Source organism: Gallinula chloropus, assembly GCF_964237585.1.
Source record: "Gallinula chloropus genome assembly, chromosome: 1".
NCBI classification, from domain to species: domain Eukaryota; kingdom Metazoa; phylum Chordata; class Aves; order Gruiformes; family Rallidae; genus Gallinula; species Gallinula chloropus.
In genome coordinates, this window is record NC_140085.1 from 35,788,381 (window position 1) to 35,806,270 (window position 17,890).

At 40.5% G+C, this 17,890-nt stretch overlaps 1 protein-coding gene across 1 annotated transcript; it reads left to right on the forward strand.

The window, feature by feature from the left end:
• Positions 1 to 78: 78 nt before the first annotated feature.
• On the forward strand, positions 79 to 13,256 carry ZCRB1 (zinc finger CCHC-type and RNA binding motif containing 1). Its single transcript, XM_084279349.1, has 8 exons — positions 79 to 211; positions 5,836 to 5,923; positions 6,093 to 6,121; positions 9,329 to 9,440; positions 9,533 to 9,640; positions 10,459 to 10,568; positions 10,671 to 10,746; positions 12,145 to 13,256. Exons 2-8 carry the CDS (start codon positions 5,840 to 5,842, stop codon positions 12,274 to 12,276), a joined length of 651 nt encoding a protein of 216 aa, XP_084135475.1. The 5' UTR covers positions 79 to 211; positions 5,836 to 5,839; the 3' UTR covers positions 12,277 to 13,256.
• The last annotated feature ends 4,634 nt before the right edge of the window (positions 13,257 to 17,890 follow it).

The window sequence follows — 17,890 nt, forward strand, 5'->3', positions numbered from 1 at the left end:
CCCGCCTCTTCTCGATCGTCGCTGTCGCTTATTGGCTTGATTCACGTCGGTCGCAGCGCGTCAGCGGAAGAGCGCCGCCGCGCCGGGAGGGTGGCTGGAGCGGCGGCGGTGCCGGAGGGGTGTGTCCTGGCCCGGCGCGCTGGGGCCTGGGTGTTGTCCGGTGTGGCGTCGCGCCATGGGTGTCCGCGCGGGCTGAACCCAGCCGCGGCAGGTAGGCCGGGGCGGCTGGGAAAGGCGCTGCGGGGCCGGGCACCGCCTCCCCTTGAGGGCAGCAGGCGCGGGTAGGGCCCGGCCCCCCGCACACACCCGCTGCCCCGTGGCTCGGTGCCGGCCGGAGCGCTTGTTTACAGCCGGGAAGGGGTGACCAGCCGCTTGTGGTCGTAGGCGGGGAAGCCGCGGCTCGTACCGGGCAGCAGCTGGTCGGGGCCGCGCCGTGGTGACGGGGCGGCAGGGTGCTGCTGCCTCCCGCTAAAGGCTTTGATGCGGCGGGTGGGATCCCGTGGTTCTAACGCTGGTCTGCGCGTACTGAGCTCTGGCATGGAACCGCTCGTCCCAGCTGGGTGTCTTTTAGGAGGAAGGGGCGTCCCTTCGGCAGTTACCTGGCTCTGCCCCTCCTGGGTGAAGTTCTGGGTGAGTCCGGGTGTGACTGAACCGAACCACACCGCTGGTAGCTACGCCAGAAATGCGTTTGGAAAACAAATGTTACAGATTTTAAGGTAGCTTCTGCTGGCAGATTGTTTGCCCAGTGTTACTGTGCCGAAGGTTTTGTAGTTAGATTAGTACATGCGAGCAGCTTGATACACACCGTGGATCCTTTTTGTGGACATCTTTGGCCTGGGCAGACTGAGAGGCTCTTGCTCTCTTCCTTCTGATAGTCTCAGCTTTTTCTTTTTGTACCTAATTCTGATCCTGTTTCATGTTTGCTTTGTAATATTTTAAGTGACCATGTGGAGATAAAGCCGAATCTGCTCTGATAGTTTGTTATGCGCCTCTTGTGTAGGAAAGAAGTGTAGTAAGTGGTTAATACCCTTCTCTGGAACCAGGGGCAACATGGGATCAGTTTCCTCTTTTACAACAAACTTCTCATCGTTGTTAACCTTGAGCTAAGTTCCTGCCACTACTAATGGTTTGTTGATTTGGCCTGAACTCAGTTGATGTGCTTAAATCAGAAATAAACCACCATATTTTGCCATATTCAACCATATGTTGAACTTCTATATAGAGGAACTCAAATTAGTTGTCCTGAATGAGCATACCTTGTGTAACTTGCCCACAAATTCTATACATGTCTGATTGATTAAGTCACAGATCTGACCTTGCTGCTGTGCACTTGAAAACAAACAAGCAAAGAAGTTTTTGTTTAAGTTGAAATAAATATATTAAGTTAAATATATTAAGTCATGAATATATCAATAAATTCAGCCTCCACGTGATGCTTCAAACTCAGCTGAACTATTTTCATTTGTCCTTATGTGTTCTGAGATGGAGTAGAACAGCCAGTTATTGACATTAGTCATTGTCTTCTGTTGTGATGCTTTCAACGTGACTGACAGATGCTGCATTAAGCATATTGGATTCAAGCAAAACATAATCATGTACCCAGTGTGTTTTGCAGGAGACTTAATCATTACTGACAGGTGGCTCTTGTTGAATAAAGGCTTCTTTTAGTTTGAGTTGTTGGAAAAGACAGAAAAAGACAACCCCCATCCTGAAAGTTAGTGTGTGAAAACGAGAAATGAAGAAATGTAGAATGCATTAATATCATAGAGAGGCTGTTACATTAATGGGACTTGTGTTCAGCCCCATGGAGGTAATGTACTGGCTTCCAGCTGATATTTTGAAGTTAAGTAACCATGAAGATCACAAAAGCCCCATAAAAGCATTCCTTATAAAGCAGAAAAGTTTTGATTTGTTAGGGAGATCTACCAGGATATGGAAGCCAGTTGTGCGTGACTTTCCAGTGAGTCCCCTGCAGCAAGTAGAAAGCTCAAATGGTGGATTTTTTGGGGGTAAGACTGGGTGGTTTTTTGGTTGTTTTTTTTTTGGTCAGCCTTTGAAGTGAAAACCTAAAGAGCAGAGAGACTGGTAATCCAGGAGAAAGAATATGATAAACTTCTATTGGACATTTCTACAAAGTTAGAAAGTTTGTGAAGTAAAAGCACTATGGGTCTTGTAAAGTTGAGCCTCCAAGATGAGCTGTGTCTCATTTACAGAGCTCATTTAAAGCTGGAATTGTGTGGGATTTTACTCTCCACTACCCAACTAGAAGATATCAGAGCAATAAATGTGAAGCTGGTGTGGCAACATTGGCATCCATAAATGAAAGGGGGGAGGGGGGAAGCTGTTGTTTATTTGGTGATATGGTGTTGATACTTGGTATCCCCACAGGAGCGTGATGGTGGTTTAAAAAAAAACCTCAATGCACAAATTAATGTATTGGTTATACCAGAGATAAAATTGGCATGTGATGTTTTGTTAAGCTTTGTGGGAGTAGGAAGACTTGTGCCAATAGCTGAATCTGAAATTGCCTTTATACCACTGTATTTACAGCTGATAACCAGAAAGCAGCATTTTAGGATGCTCGAGGTTTTTGAGTTATTGTCTTTGGTAAAACATTATTTTTTTAATGTTCTGCAGAAGATTTAGTAAGGACAACCAGGCTTTTAAGCAGATAGAGGAATGACTCAAATACCGTCATTGTGCAAATCTGTCAGTGTTTCTGCTGGCTTAAATAACTTATTTTTATAAACCATCTTAATCATCCCTTAGTATTTACAAGAGGAAGTCTGCCTGCAGATCTGGGGAAATACTCTTTCCTGAGGTGGGAAATTGGGACCTTGGCTGTCCTGAACGTGAGGATGGCGATAGCCCTTCCGCTTGCTCTTCTTCCTTTTTGATTTATTTGCTGCCTGTCCGGTGAGCTTGGCATTAAAAGTAAGAAATCCTGACATGATGGTCCTAAACAATATAAATGGCTGAGGATGGTCGGGCAGTCAGAGCAGCAAGACTGTTCCATTTATATTCGTCCAGGGGGCTAGAAACAAGGCTTAACCTCAGCTGTCTGGCAGCTGGCGCTCCAAGTGTGCAACTCTTTCAGGTTGCTACTGGAAAAAGTGGTGTACTTTAGCTGAAGATGGCAGTTTTCTGTAGCTCCCAGTCATTAATAATGTCCCATCGACTGAGCTATTAGGCCTGCAGTAATCTTCACATGATATATCACCTTCCCTTTGGAGGTCTGCACTGCTGCTGCGGAATACACAAGCTGATTGCTCTCCAGTCACGCCGGTGTCTGTTCATTAATAGGGCGCCTGTTCGGTCTCCTGTTACAAGGTGCTCTGGCTTCTCCTGTCGTGTAGGCAGAGTTAAATTGCTCTCTGCAGCCACATGATGTTCACCTCTGCTGTTTTCACCTCTGCTGTTTTCTCCTCCGCTGTTGGGGTGTATTAGCACTGGCGACACAGCGTATGGCAGCGTTAGGGTAGCGCCTTTTGTATCCAGCTTGCATCTGGATAACTGCACTTCGAGCCATCTATTCACATGGCGTGTTGCCAAGTCAGCCTGGTTGGGCTTGTCAAGGATACTGATGCCAAGCAGCAAGGAATCTGGGATAATGAATCCAGTCTGCGTAACACCAGATGCAATGTGTGGCCTTTATTGCAAATTTATTCTGTTTTCATTTGCTTAACCTTTATGTTGCCATTTCTGCTCATGCCAAGAAAAACAGTCACTGAACATAGAAAACCTCAACATTCAATCACTTGGAAACTGCCACTCAAATTAATTGTGATACAGTAAGCATATCAAGAAAGAGAAGCGAAACACTTGGATAATCAGCATCCACTGGGAATATCAGGTCTTCAGATGACTGAAATCATGAAATGCCAGAAAATAACCACAGCCAGATCAGAGTATGATATTAGGTACTTTTTTTGGCCCTTGGCCGAGCAGTCTGCTTGAACTCACTAGCCAAAAGTCCCCTAAGAAACTGTCCTACGACAGATGTTGATTTTGTTAGTACTTCAATTTCTTTTATCCCTTCAGCAGCTATTGTCTGCATTTTAAAGAATTATTTGGTCTTGCTGAAGAACTGGCTTGATCCCTCAGGAACCAGCTAGAGGTGCCAAGAAACAGGAATAAGGCTTCAGGAAACTGGATAAGTAGGTAATATCCCAACTATGTAGGGAATGTTTTTGTCTCTCCTAAGGGCTGTGCTTTATTCTGATCTTAAAATTTCCTGGCTTATCTCTTGGACCAAGCCACGGCTGCAGAACGGATTGGAGGGGGATACATGTTTTGCACAGACTTTAGCACCACTTAAAATTTTGGGAAATGTCCGAACGTGAGGAAGGCCCCAGGCTATTCTTTTTCAAGTTAGTTCAGTTACTTGCTGCCTACTATTGACGATGTATGTGCAATTAGGACACGGGTTTTGAACTGATTCATTGTTTCTAGCCATATCTTGGCTACTTAGTTTCCAGAGTTTAAAAGGGATTTGAGATTTCACCGATTGCTGCCAGTATAGAGCTGCATAACCAAGAGGAGGAGGGGCAAGTGTCTCGAGAGGAGATGCCATCTGTGATCAGCTCTGGTGGATTCTTGCAGGTCCAGAGCAGTGCAGGAGCCTGAGCAATAAACTCAGTAAATGCTTGCTGCTTTAGCAGCTGAGAGACTTTAAAGCCAATGCAGCATCTTTCCATACCAACTCCCTTTTCCCCCGCCCTTCCCCCCCCCAGCCACCCCCCTCAATTAGGACTCTGCTTTAGGGAAGCTTTTTTTCCCCCCACCTTAACTAAGTTGAATGCAGTTGAATTTGTAGAAAGCGCTGAGGAATGTGGCTTTTGCAAACTGTAAAATAAGCATAATATTTTTCTATACTGACTTGAGGAATAAAAGACTTAAGCTGCCTCATCAAGAATCATTTTCCAAAGATTTAAGTGGTCTTACTGAAAACTGAAGCCTCAAGCTAAGTCTTATGGTAAAGGAAGATAAAAGACAACTATCAATCAAGATATGTTAATTAAAGGCCATATAAGATGAACAATAGTAACTTAGAGAGATACTGCCTTTTTCTCAGTAAATTCATGAATATTCTTTTCTCCACAAAGGGGAAGCAGGAACCTGCCAGACATGCAATGAGTATTGTGTTATATTATGTATGCCTCGGTTGAGCCTGTAAACCTTCGAAGTACCTAATTCATAGGTAAACAAGGGAGCGATTTTGGACGGGAATAGGGTATAGAATGCTGCAAGCTGACCACAGGTGTGCCTCCTTTGCTAGGAAACCTGCTCTAGCAAGAATGTATAATAAATGGCTGCTTCAGTAGTGCGTCTGCGGTGAGTCCTTTCTTAGGACCATTGGCATTTCTAACAAACTCAAACTTGTATAAAGAGGCAGAACATGCAGCTACTTGAATAAAGGTCACTGATTTCACATATTGGCCAGAATGTTTAATAGAATGGAGATTGCTTGCTGCTTCCTGAGCCTAAACTTTTCTTAGCTGCACAGATCAGTGGAGGCTTATTTAAAGAACGCTAACTTGTCTGGTTTTTCATGGCTTACAAATTGGCTCACATACAGAAACATGCATTTTGGATCCAAGGGAGGGGAAAGGAAGAGGCTTCTGTAGCACATAAAGGCATACACTAATTTCATGTAAAGTGACAAAAGGGAAATGAAAACTCTGCTCTCCTGCAACTCTATCATGCATCTTGGCTAGATTTGTAGCACAGCTTCCCTAGGTTTGAATAACAACTTTTAAAAACTCTTGCAACTGTTGTATAGTTGATTGCTCTGTTGAATACAATTTAACTCTTCTCTCTATCCCCTTTGATCAGAAAAATGAGTGGTGGGTTGGCACCAAGCAAAAGCACCGTGTATGTGTCCAATTTACCCTTTGCTCTGACAAACAACGATCTATATAGGGTAAGTTTTTAAGAGCTGCATTGAGCAGATTAAACTTGTTGACAGTGATTTTGAGTGTAAATACAACACTGATAGATGTCTTACTTTAAAAAGTTTGTCATGATAAAATTATTATTAATGAAATGCAACTGACTGTTGTTAAATCTTTTTATTTTATTTTATATTTCAGATATTTTCAAAATATGGGAAAGTTGTCAAGTAAGTGACCTGATATGACCTGCTATTTTTGTAGCTTTCATTTTTTCAATATTTAATATCTTTGCTTCACTTACAAGTCTTGTGCTTTTCATAATTCAACTATGAATGTGGAACTATGGAAGTACTGTTCATTTTTAATGAAATACAAATTTAATTAACTACTGGAAGTCCTTGTAGTTCTATGCACAATGTAAGAATATTTGTGTTGGGGACAGGTTTTGCAAGCCACTTCTTTAAAGTGAGTAGAATGTTGTTATATGCCAATGGTCTTTTCTCTGAAATAATTGAAACAATATTCTTCTAGTAAACATTGTTTCCTTTCCCCTAACACCACCTGGGGTACAAGTGGAGAAGTCTAAAAGTGCAAGGCTGCTCATGTAAACTAGATGTCACAATTTCCACAAACAGCTCCCACAACTGCAGTGTACAATTCCTCTCTCTTGTGGTTCTAGAGGGTCTTGTAATTGTGACTGCTTACTATTACATTTAAGGTTAGACATAAGGCTGCATCGTAATGGATTTTAATATGTGGGGTTTTCATGAGCAGTACTTGTGAGAACCCATCTCTGTGATCACATGACAGAAATAAATGCCATGGTAAGGAACTCGCTGTTTTGTTTCTGTTTTTAACTGGTCAGAATAACAAGATAGAAGACTTCAGTTTCCAACCCTACGCCAGCAAATATGCACCCTAACTTCTGGCAGCCACTGTAATCATCTGTGACATACAAAGCTAAGCTCTCAGGTTTTGAGGTCTTGGGAGTATGTTTCAGGTGACAAGAAGCAGGAAAAGCCAGACTACAGCTTTAGAAAAGCATTTTTTCAATTGACCAAGAGGAGAACCCCTGTGCTGGGCTCTGGCAGACATGCAGCCACCCATACATCTGGGCAGGTGCAGTCTGTTGTTTCCAGGCTGAGGTGTATGACCTCATTTAGTTGATTGCTGAACTACCAATTTAGAAGAATCCTGAGCGAAGGTTATAGTAATACTGGTGTTCAGTATCCACTGAAGGGCCTGTTCTCCATACATCTGTCACTTCTGACCTCCCTATCATTTGGTAATGTACCTATACTCTCTCTGGGGGTGAGGGTCTTCTGTTTGGCTTGGCTTTTGAACTTGTTTGATAGGAGGATGATAATTATGTGTAGTATCAGCTGAACGATGCATTGCTTATTTTAAAGGTGTCATAACAGTGTTCTTTTTTCCCCCCATTATTAATAGTTTCTAGTGGTTTATTGGTGCTTATTGGTTTGACTGTCACAGACAACAGAAATGGTGTTTTGAGATGCCTGTGCAGAAGAAATCCTGTTCTGCATCCTGTGTGAAAGCAGTCAGTTTAGAATTTGAAATTCTGTCTGTGCACTTACTGTTTTCCCCTTCTATAGTTTTGCAAAAAAATTAACTTACTGATACCTAATTTTTCCTGACTTTTTGTATAGTTACTGCCAGAAATTAAGCCAAATGCAGAGTCGTAGGACACTATGTGTAAAATACTACCATGTTGGGGTTTTTTAATCTAGCAAAATGTGTTTCCTGTTTGCCCCTTTGCAAACTGACCTGACTGTAAACAGTGCAGATACTGTGGGATTCTACTGGTATTCCTGTTTTGTTGTGAAACTGAGGGTAAAAAGAACCAGTTTTCCTGTTTGTAGTTAGGTATAATAGTTCCCAACAAAAGTCTTCTGAAATATTAGTTTGATTTCTATTGAGTCTTCGTTCACGAACTTTAAAACGCTTTGCAAAAAGCTTTGCAGTGTCATCTAGGTCAGCTTTAACTTAACTAAATAAGCTTTAATAGACTTTTTTTAAGTGTGTCTTGACTTGGCAAAATCGTGCCGACTTTATTCCATGCTGCATTTCTCACCCCAATATGTCCTGACTTGTGATTGCAGCTCAGTTTGTTTCGTGACATATCAGACTTTCTAAGGCTCCAGGAAGTTGCTGACGTTTTAAAGATTTGTCATGCTTGTTTCTTTCTCTGCTGGTGTTATTAACTGGTATGTTGAATATCCCAATTAGAAGCCTGGCAGACATGTCAGGATTTCATTGGAACTCTTGCAAAACTAACTTGGGGAAAGAATTAATAGGATTGTTCTAAAGTCTGTTTTATTGACAGCTTCAGCTCAGTGCATTCAGTTGGACACATCCTTGGCCAAGAGGCTTTTGTAGAAAATCTGTTCTAAGCTCTTTCTGTGCTTGTATTTGGGGGAAAATTGATCTTCCTTTACTGAACTTTTATATTGCAGACTTTTTACTTTGTAGGTCATCTGTTACTTAAACAGGTTCTCTGTTAGGCCTTCTGTATTGAAGTGTTCGTTGTGTTTTGGGGTTTTTTTAAATGTCCTATTTCTTATTACAGTTTTGTCTTGCCTTATGTCTGAACCTTGTTCTACCTGTGATGGACACAGGGAGGAGTTTATTCACTACTTTTTAACATGTGCTTTTATTTTTATATACACGCAGACTGGCATCCTGTTGTGGTTTTTTTAGGGCTAAGTTTGAAATAATTGAGGTTGTGTGTGAGTTCCCCCCCTTCACCTCTTGTCTGTCTTTTTCTTTGTCCATTGTTTTTACTGGGTCTAAATCTTTCTTGAATTTCTCAGTGGGCCACTGGAGCTGTTGATTCCAAAGTTGGGCTGAAGACTTAACTTTGCATGTCACGTGTAATGACACATGCATCCGTGACCTGTTTGCATTCCAGCTGTAGGTAGATACTTGCAGAACAATGCTGCATGTACTTAGTTTCCTGTCATGAATGTGCTTAGCTGGTTACTCCTACACAAACATAGATTTCTCAGTTTGAATGGGGTTCAGTACAAGGTGTCTCCCCACAATGATAGACAGCAATTGTCAAGAGTACTCCTGAATTTCAATTTCACCTCCAGTATGTGTAGTTCTCTCCAGTTGCTTTGTCTACAAGTCTAAAGAGTATCTTTTCTGTTCTTCAAGTCATCCAAGAGAATAGAGAATAACACTGGACCCAGGAAGACCCCACATACTTGTTTTTAGATCATATCCACTCTACCTGTAAGCACATGGCCAGGTTAGCTTTTCCTCGGAATATCTGTTTTGTGAGCCTCTCTGTTGTTAAATATATCTTTATTTTTTTGCTGTTATCACAAAGCTAAGATCCCACTGAGATCTCTAAAGAAAAAATGCCTCTCAAGTAATATTAGTATATTAATAATGTGGTTATACGTTTTCAGAGTTACAATTATGAAAGACAAAGACACCAGGAAGAGCAAAGGAGTCGCCTTTATTTTGTTTCTGGATAAAGAATCTGCACAGAACTGTTCTCGGGCACTTAATAACAAACAGGTAAATTGAGGAAAGTTGTTATGGCAGGAGGGTTGGCTTTACAGTCCCAAAGTATTTAACTTTCTTTTTTTTTTTCCCCCAATTTGCTGTAGTTGTTTGGAAGAGTAATAAAAGCAAGTATTGCCATTGATAATGGACGAGCAGCAGAGTTCATTCGCAGGCGTAACTACTTTGATAAGTCAAAGTGTTACGAATGTGGGGTGAGTAAAACAAAATGAACTAATATATTCCATCTTTTGGCTCTTAGCTTGTTTCTTTGCTTTGGATGTTGCTAAACCTGCTCATGATGATGATAAGGTTTTGTTTTCAAGAATGATAGTACCTCTTTTTCTTTTATTTGTGATTTTGGAGATGGAGGAAAATACATACGTATAATCACTGCTTAACATGCTGAGGAGCAGACAGATCTGAGTATCAGTATAATGCTGTTTAAGAAGGAAAACCTCATAATCTTTGCCTCAAAATACCTGCTTTTGCAGGTATGTATAACAACTGTATAGTTGGCAGCAAAATTTTTATGGGAAACAACTGTTTTTAAACAGAAATGTGTTTTATGTTTTAAGCGATTCCTTGCTTTTCCTGAACATAACGTAGAGATTTGGATGATATTTCATGTCAAATACAGACTTGGTTTATATCCCTAACACTTTTTAGAGCAAAAATGTTGACTTGCTCCTGTTTTTTAAACTGTTAATGCTGAGGTTTATATTTTGCTTTGAACGTAAACCATGCTGTAGTGTATTCAGCTATTCCAGCAGCCCAAGAAAACCTACTTCGCTTATTGCTTGTTCTCAGTTTGCAGTTAAACATGCATATCACCACCAATCTCTTCGTTTCCATGGCAAGCTTATAGAGAAGAGTTTGTCTTCTGTGTGCTAATTCAGCATTCCATTTATCTTACTAATTGCTTCCATTTTTTTCCCCTATGAACCATCTTATATTAACTTGCCTCATGATATGTTTCAACATATAGTTGTTTATAACAGTTTCTGTTAAGCAGTATTTCTTTTTCTCCAAGGAAGCAGGACATTTAAGTTATGCTTGTCCTAAAAATATGCTAGGAGAGCGGGAGCCACCAAAAAAAAAAGAAAAGAAGAAGAGAAAGAAAATAGTTGAGCCAGAAGAAATGTATGTATATTTTTTTAATATGTTACAACTTATTTTAGGGAGCTTTCTCATACTGGACACTTTAAATAAAGATCTATATCTTTTTCTTTCTGTACAATGAAGCGAGGAGGAAGAAGAAAGTGAAGAGGAAGGAGAAGACCCTGCTCTGGATAGTCTCAGCCAAGCCATAGCCTTTCAGGTACAAAATTTAAGCATTGCATATTTCTTATCTTTTATTATTTAAATACATCTCTACTTCTTTTCTAGCTGCTCTTAAAAAGCTCTGAGATATACCTGTAGGTCTGTCTGCTCTGTGGCACTCAGGGTGCTGCTGCCTGACAGTAGTTGCTGGCTAGTTGGTTTCTTCATTTTGCAGGCATGTTCATTTGGGTTTTCTGGTTTGGTTTGGTTTGTCAGGGCTGGTTTTCTTTGGTGGTTTTTTGGTTTGGTTTGGCTTTTTACTGTTTCACTCTTACTGTGTGTGTGCACTGCAGTTTGTTCTTTGCTTCAGACTCCTTTGCTGCTTAGTTTCCTGTCATCTCTGCTGTGATGCTTTATTAGGTTTTGGTCCATGAGTCCCTCTTTCTCTCTTAACTGAGCAGCCAGAAAAACAGTTGTGTTAAATGACCAGGTACAGCCTCTGCCCTCAGCTACTAGAATGTTCTTGAACACATCTATTTCTGGAACACTTCCTTTGCTTAATATAGGCCATCACAATCTCTAATAGACTTTTTTTTCCTCAAAACATAGTGAATGCATTTTTTATTGTGTAGATAGATAGTCTTGACAGCTGTATTACTGTCTTCTTTAATACTTCTTTACAGACTTTTGCTTCACTACACAGAGCAAGCCTGACCTGATGTTCAAATACCTTGTCTTCTTAGTCCTCAGCTGTTCTGTGTGCCCCTGTCCCCCCAAAGAAAAAAAAAAATCAGGAGTTTTTAAAGATAACTTTGCCCTGAATATGACTTTTACATCATGTAGTCCAAAAATATGATGCAAAGATGCAAAATTACTCTGACCCCGCTCCATGAAAGCCCCCCAATTGGAAGAAAAACCTATAAATGTAAACAAGGAGGAAACATTCACATTCTTCTTGCCATCCAACAAGTTTAACTGGGATAGCATATTTCCCACTAAAAATAGAAGCATCTATTTAAACCTTTAGTTGAATAAACTTGAGATCCCTGAAGACATCAATTCCCTGAATGAATGACTGCAAAAAGTGACAGAAGAGTTATTAGTGGAACAAAGCTGATTCGATAATGTCAACTTAAAACTCAGTGCATTCTTTGCTTCACATCTCAGCTGCTCTATAGTTCTCTAAGTTTGTTGTGTGCAGTTTCTCCCTTTGAAAACAGAGGGTACTCCATGTGGCCTGCACTGGTGCAGAAGACTTCCTGTTTGCATGAGAGAACTACTTTTATATGGTTTCTAGCATGTTCATTGTACAGTTTATCCAGAAATGGAGATAAACACTTTGGATTCTTTAACATTAAGTAAATCAAATACTTATTAATAATAACCACTATTATTATTTAGAACGCACCTTCATTTTTCTTAATCCTAGCCAATACTACTTCTCCTTTCATTGTAGCAAGCCAAAATTGAGGAAGAACAACAAAGATGGACACAGACTGCAGGGGAATCTTCAATTTCAGATGATTCAAAACGTCCACGGATTAAGAAAAGTGCTTATTTCAGTGATGAGGAAGAACTTAGTGATTGAAATAATACTGGTTTATATACATATATAATATATATAGTGTACATTTTGTAAAGTGCTACAAAGTTGTCTGTAATACACATTTGTCTTGGTGTTGAAGACACTGAAAATCATGTTGTAGTTCTACCCTGCCCCTTGAACCTCCCATCTTTTGATATCTTTCTTTCAAAACTTCACCTTTCAAGGCAGCTTGATGAGAAAGCAATGCGTTTCTACACTTAGATCCAGAAAACTATCTGGGTGGAGGATGCTTCTTGCAGTCAGTATGTAGACCCAAATCCTGGAAGTGAAGCCTTTTGTAAGAGAATTTCCCAAGAAATCCTTGCATGAGGATTTCCTCTTAGGATCCCGTTAACAGCACTGATGCTTTATGTGTTGGCCTGTTTATTGCCTGTTCAGAGGCAATGCTTTAGAAGTACTTTAGTAGTGTATGAATCTTGTACTAGTTCCTCTGCGTAGGGTTGAATTTCAGCCTTAAGCTTTGTACTAGTCTTTTAAATCTTCATGCAGTAATATAATAAATTACTGTCATATCAGCTTGGTCTGTGAAGTCATTTCAGATTAATCTGTTTATTTTTCAGAAGGATATTAAGAAGTTGATCTTCTGTCTTATACACAGTTCTAATAATTTTCCGTACAATTCAGACTAATATGTAGCCTGTCTGCAATCTAGGCTTCATAAGAGGTGCAGGTTAAAAGTGATGTGGTGATTAATCCAGTCTTGAAACATGCTTAGTATTTTTTTAAAAGTGAGTTCTGTTGGTGTTGAATTAAAAATGAGAATGGCCCTATGTTTTAAAAATGGTAATGTGTGTGTGCTTTGATGTGCTCTAATTTGATACTGAAATTCTCTTGCTGTGATAAGGGCTTATGCTGCACTGGTTTCTCCTGACTGATGGTTATGCTTGGAGTTTTAAATATGCTTGTATCTGATGTGGATCACAGTCCTGTTTATCTTAGGCATCTGAACATGCCAGCAAAATGCAAAAGGCACAAAGTTTCCTACATGCTTAAAAATCAGTTTATACTTTGAACTGTCATGATCTCTAAGCAAAGTGTGTTGGCACCTGTTTTGCAACTGTAACTGTTCAGATCTTTTAAAGAGTCTCTATCCTTAAATCTCTGTAGGGTTCTAGTCATGCTCTCCTATGGGAGAGGAGGACAGTGCAAATTCCTGCAGCAGTGATCACTGCCAAACCACAGATACCTGGTGATGGTGGTAACATTTTTCTATTGGCCACTTTGCATAGCCAAACTTTGCATTTTTAGGAGTCACAATATAAAACACATTCACACCTGCACACTTGGGAGAAGAGATCAGCTGGCTTCTCCTTATATTTTCAGTTCTTCTTGTTGCTCATCAGGACTTGGTTTTCTTCCAAATACAAAAAACGTATATCTAAATATAGCGTTAGGTATTCTTAATTAATACCAATCTGCATTCAAATATATAACTGGGTGCAAAGCAGACACACCCTCTAAACTAATACAGAGCAATCACACCCAGAAGCTTGTTCTGAGGTCGTCTGTTCCTACTCTCACAAGAATTCAGAAACAAGACCAAAGTAAAAGATTTTTCTGTACAAACTACTCAAGCCACAGAAAAGGGATACATATGTTGGGCTTTATATATAGGAAGGTCTTAGACTCGCTTAAAAACGTTCTTTGGATTCCTGACTCGGTGACTTACTGCTGCAAGTACTGCATTTTAAATCTGAAGCTTCCTTTACTGAATTTTGGAAAGATCTCTTGGTACTGAGTAGCAGAGTGCTGAAGTGCCAGTTGTAATTTAGTGTTAATAAATTCACATCGCTGTACATTGTGTGTGTATTAATGAAGACAGGAGAGTTCTGAACTCTGCTAAGGAAGGAAATGTTGCTGCCAGCACAGTTTCTCTGCAAATGCTAGGTTAGAGCTTAATGGCAGGTTAAAAAAAAGGCAACACAAACAAAAATATTGTGCCACTACCTAAAATGGGGCTTCATTGTCTTTTATGGCCGTTTTTGCAAAAGATAGAAAACTCAACTGTGACAGAGGATTAGTTTGAGATTGTCCATGACTTTGATTTGGGAATGTTTGATAGCTTAAAAGAATTAAGATTTCAGTGAAGTGACCAGGTAGCAAGTTTCAAACTTTCATTACACAGTGTGTAACGTAGTAGTGGAAGTCACTGCTATGAGACATTTTTCAGGGTCACAGGGTCAAAAGGATTAGATTTCTATGTAGAACATGATATTTAAAAATGTTAGTTTAAATACAGTCTCCACTCAGAAGTATCCTAAATTATTCTCTAACTGTAAGATACACAGAGATATTAACAGTCCAGGAATGTTTTATCCTTACCCACTTTACTGTTTCATATTTGCCACCAGTGTCTTGTCAGAAAGAATAAAACCAAACCTGACCTTTGTTCTGACCTAATACAGTGCTTTTTTCAAGAGTTCCAGGAGCTGAAGCATGTTGATATATCTTTCTAGCCTGCTGCTTCTGCCTCACTGCTTTCCCCATAGGATTTGCTTTTGTCAACATGAAGCAGTAGCTCAGTCCAGACTATTACAACTGCCCCAGTGGGATTCCTGCATGCTTTTTTGTTCTAAGCATAAAGTCACTTGAGGCAGGTGACATTGGAAAAGAAACAGACAAAAATGAGCCTGCTTTTGGGTGCAATCGGTATCTAGAGTTCCTTACATTAAATAATCGTCCTTTAACAGTTTTCTTAACTCTGTTTGAAATTCTGTTGATTAGTAGTGCTTAGAGGTTTTCACTGAGAGTCGAGGTAAAGAAGAAAGCACCTAGTGCCTAAAACAGGACCTGGAGAGAGGGATTTTGGGACAGTAGGATTTTTGCACTTAGGTCTCCTGAATAATTTTAAGTTGCTATTCTTTGTTGGCAAGATAATGAATCATCTCTAGGTGAGAAATTGAGAACACTAGTGTAGATAACCATTAAGATAGCATGGATACCTGCTCCACTTGCTTAAATCCAAAATTGTTGGCTGCAGCACCCCCTGATGCAGCTGCTTCATTCTGGGGAAAGGCCAAAACCTGTCACCTAAATCCCTTTTTGATCTTTGAGTGCCAAGACATTTGCTCCTGTTCCTGCTCAACCAGATCTACTCCAAAGCAGCGTGGCTTCAGGTTTCCATCCAAGCCCCATCAGTACTGAGAAACCAGGAAAGGTGTTAACTAGTTTCCTAATTTAAATCAGGCTAATAGGGTGCAAATAGCTTTCAAAACTTGAACAACAAGAGTGATGCTTTTGTTAGAGTTTGGAATCTGAAAGCACCAGTTCAGGAAGCAGAAAACAGCTTTGGTGGCTGCATGGCTCTGGTCCAGACAGCTAAGGCTTTGTAGATGTGTTATCAAAAGAGAGAAGAATAAAAAATGCCTTGTAGAACATCTTCCTGTTATTGTTAGAAAAACCACAGGGTTTGTGGGTGGGTGGGGTTGTCTTGGTTTTGGGGTTTTTTGAGTACTTTGAGGAACTAGCTGAGGCTAGTGAGCCGAGTGCTAGTTTTAGACTATACATAATGTAGCTGATCATAGACAAAATGACATTTTGGCAGACAGACCTATTTTTTGCCAAAAACTTGGATCTTTCTGCAAACATCCACATGTTGGAGTTTGCCTTTTGTACTTTCAGAACAGCTTGAAAATTGTCACAATAATGCTTCCTGGGTCATGGGACCTCTTGTCTATTGAAATGGCTGAGTGTCTCAAAAGCCACTAGAAGATGACTTAGTAGAAGTCGGTGGGGAAGAAGGGTCTATGGAAGAGGGATAAAAATGATTAATACTGTTCAGAATCAGTTAAGCTACTCCTGTTGTGTCTGTGTAGCACCTGTTAAACCATTTCAGCTATGAGACATTGGAGTAAATTTAGCTCACCTTTACCAGGCTCCCACTATGTTTTGGCATATTCAGGTTACTACTCTCAGCACAGCAATAGAAGGGGGCTGTAAATACAAAGAGTCATGTGTAGCTAAATAGTTGGTGCTGGAAGAAGTAGTAAACTTCTGGGTCGCTGTGTGTGATGGAGACACTCGACCACAGGGGTTTTTAGAAAAGTTAATTTATTTAAAACCCTCGTGGAGATTCAATCATAGGGGTTGGAAGGGACCTTGAGAGATCATTGGGTCCAACCCAATACATCACTACTGCAGGTTTTATGGCTACAATGGAGAAATTGCAGTTTAGAAGTATGACTGCACTTATCACACCCACAGGAGATTCACAAAATGTGCTACTGCCAACACAACAGCCACAGAATGCAGCATTATAGTCACTGTAACCGCCCACAGGCAATTCACAAGATTCAGCGTTACAACCACAGCAGAGTCACAGAACACACTGTCACCACTCACAAGCACACTAAATACTACACAGGTGTTAGTCAATCACCTGAGACTACAAACATAAGGCATATCAAATATTCATTTGCCCACCTCTCCAGGTAAGGGTTTTCCATATGCTACCTCAGCCAGCATCCTGGCCAAAGGGGAAGGGTCTCCTCGTGGAGTTGGAGAAGCAGCTTCCTTTTCTCTGACTGAATCTGTGGGGTTTTGTTTGGTTTTATGTCTTTGATCTACATGACAGTGGGCAGGACTGTGACTGGGTGGACAATACCACCTTCCATGTTTGTCATCAGAGGTGTTCCCCCTTAACTTATGCCCTATCTGTTGAACATCTTTGTATTGTCTGGGCTCGTTGAAGCCAAATGGGGACCCTCTTGCTTGCCTTTATCTTACTGCTAGACAGCTGAATAGTGGTTTGTTTGGGATTCAGGGCATATTGTTTGTTGAAGGAATTCAAGGCTCAACCCAGGTTTCTGTTGGTTGAATTATGCAGCAGTGCCCTGTTTAGTCTCAGCATATGATGAGTTTTCTCTGCAGAGACGGGACCTCAAGGCTGAGTCTCTCTTACAACCCTCAATGAGTCTCCTGGTGCGCTAGCCATTACCAAAACCTGCTTGTGGAGCTCTGGGCCAGATGATCCTTACATTGCACCCCAAGACCTGAGTCACAATTCAACCACTTGCATGTTTTCATCTGCATACTCTAGTGGAGCTATATATGCCTCAGTTTCTAATTGAGAGATTTTACCATAATTCTTTTAACGTGACAGCAATACTTATTACAATAATGCAAATTATAACAACAGTTAATGTTTGCAACAGGTTAGTAATCCACCCCGAAAATACCCATCCTATTCTACCAAAAATATTTCCCAACCAAGTGGCTTTCGTGTGTTTCTGCAGCTCATGCATAACTTCATCAATCTCCTTCATCTTCTGGAGGTTTTCCTGAAGACATAGCAACGCATTAGGAATTGGAACACAGCATTCTTCTTGTTCATGGTTTGCCTTCAGGAATCCACACACTCCTTGTTGCTTAAGTAGCATTATATCTAGGACAAGTGGGTTTTGAAGTGCAACTTTTGAGACAGCTTGTACTTGTGTGTTGAGCAAGTCAAAATTTCATTAGTAAGGGCCACTAATGTTTCCACTTGTGCAGTTAAATTGGACAGCATCATTCTGGTTTTAAGATGACCTATTCCCAACCCAAAGAACCCTTCAGCCCATAATGCTAATTTCTGAGATACAGTCCAATCAGCAATGTC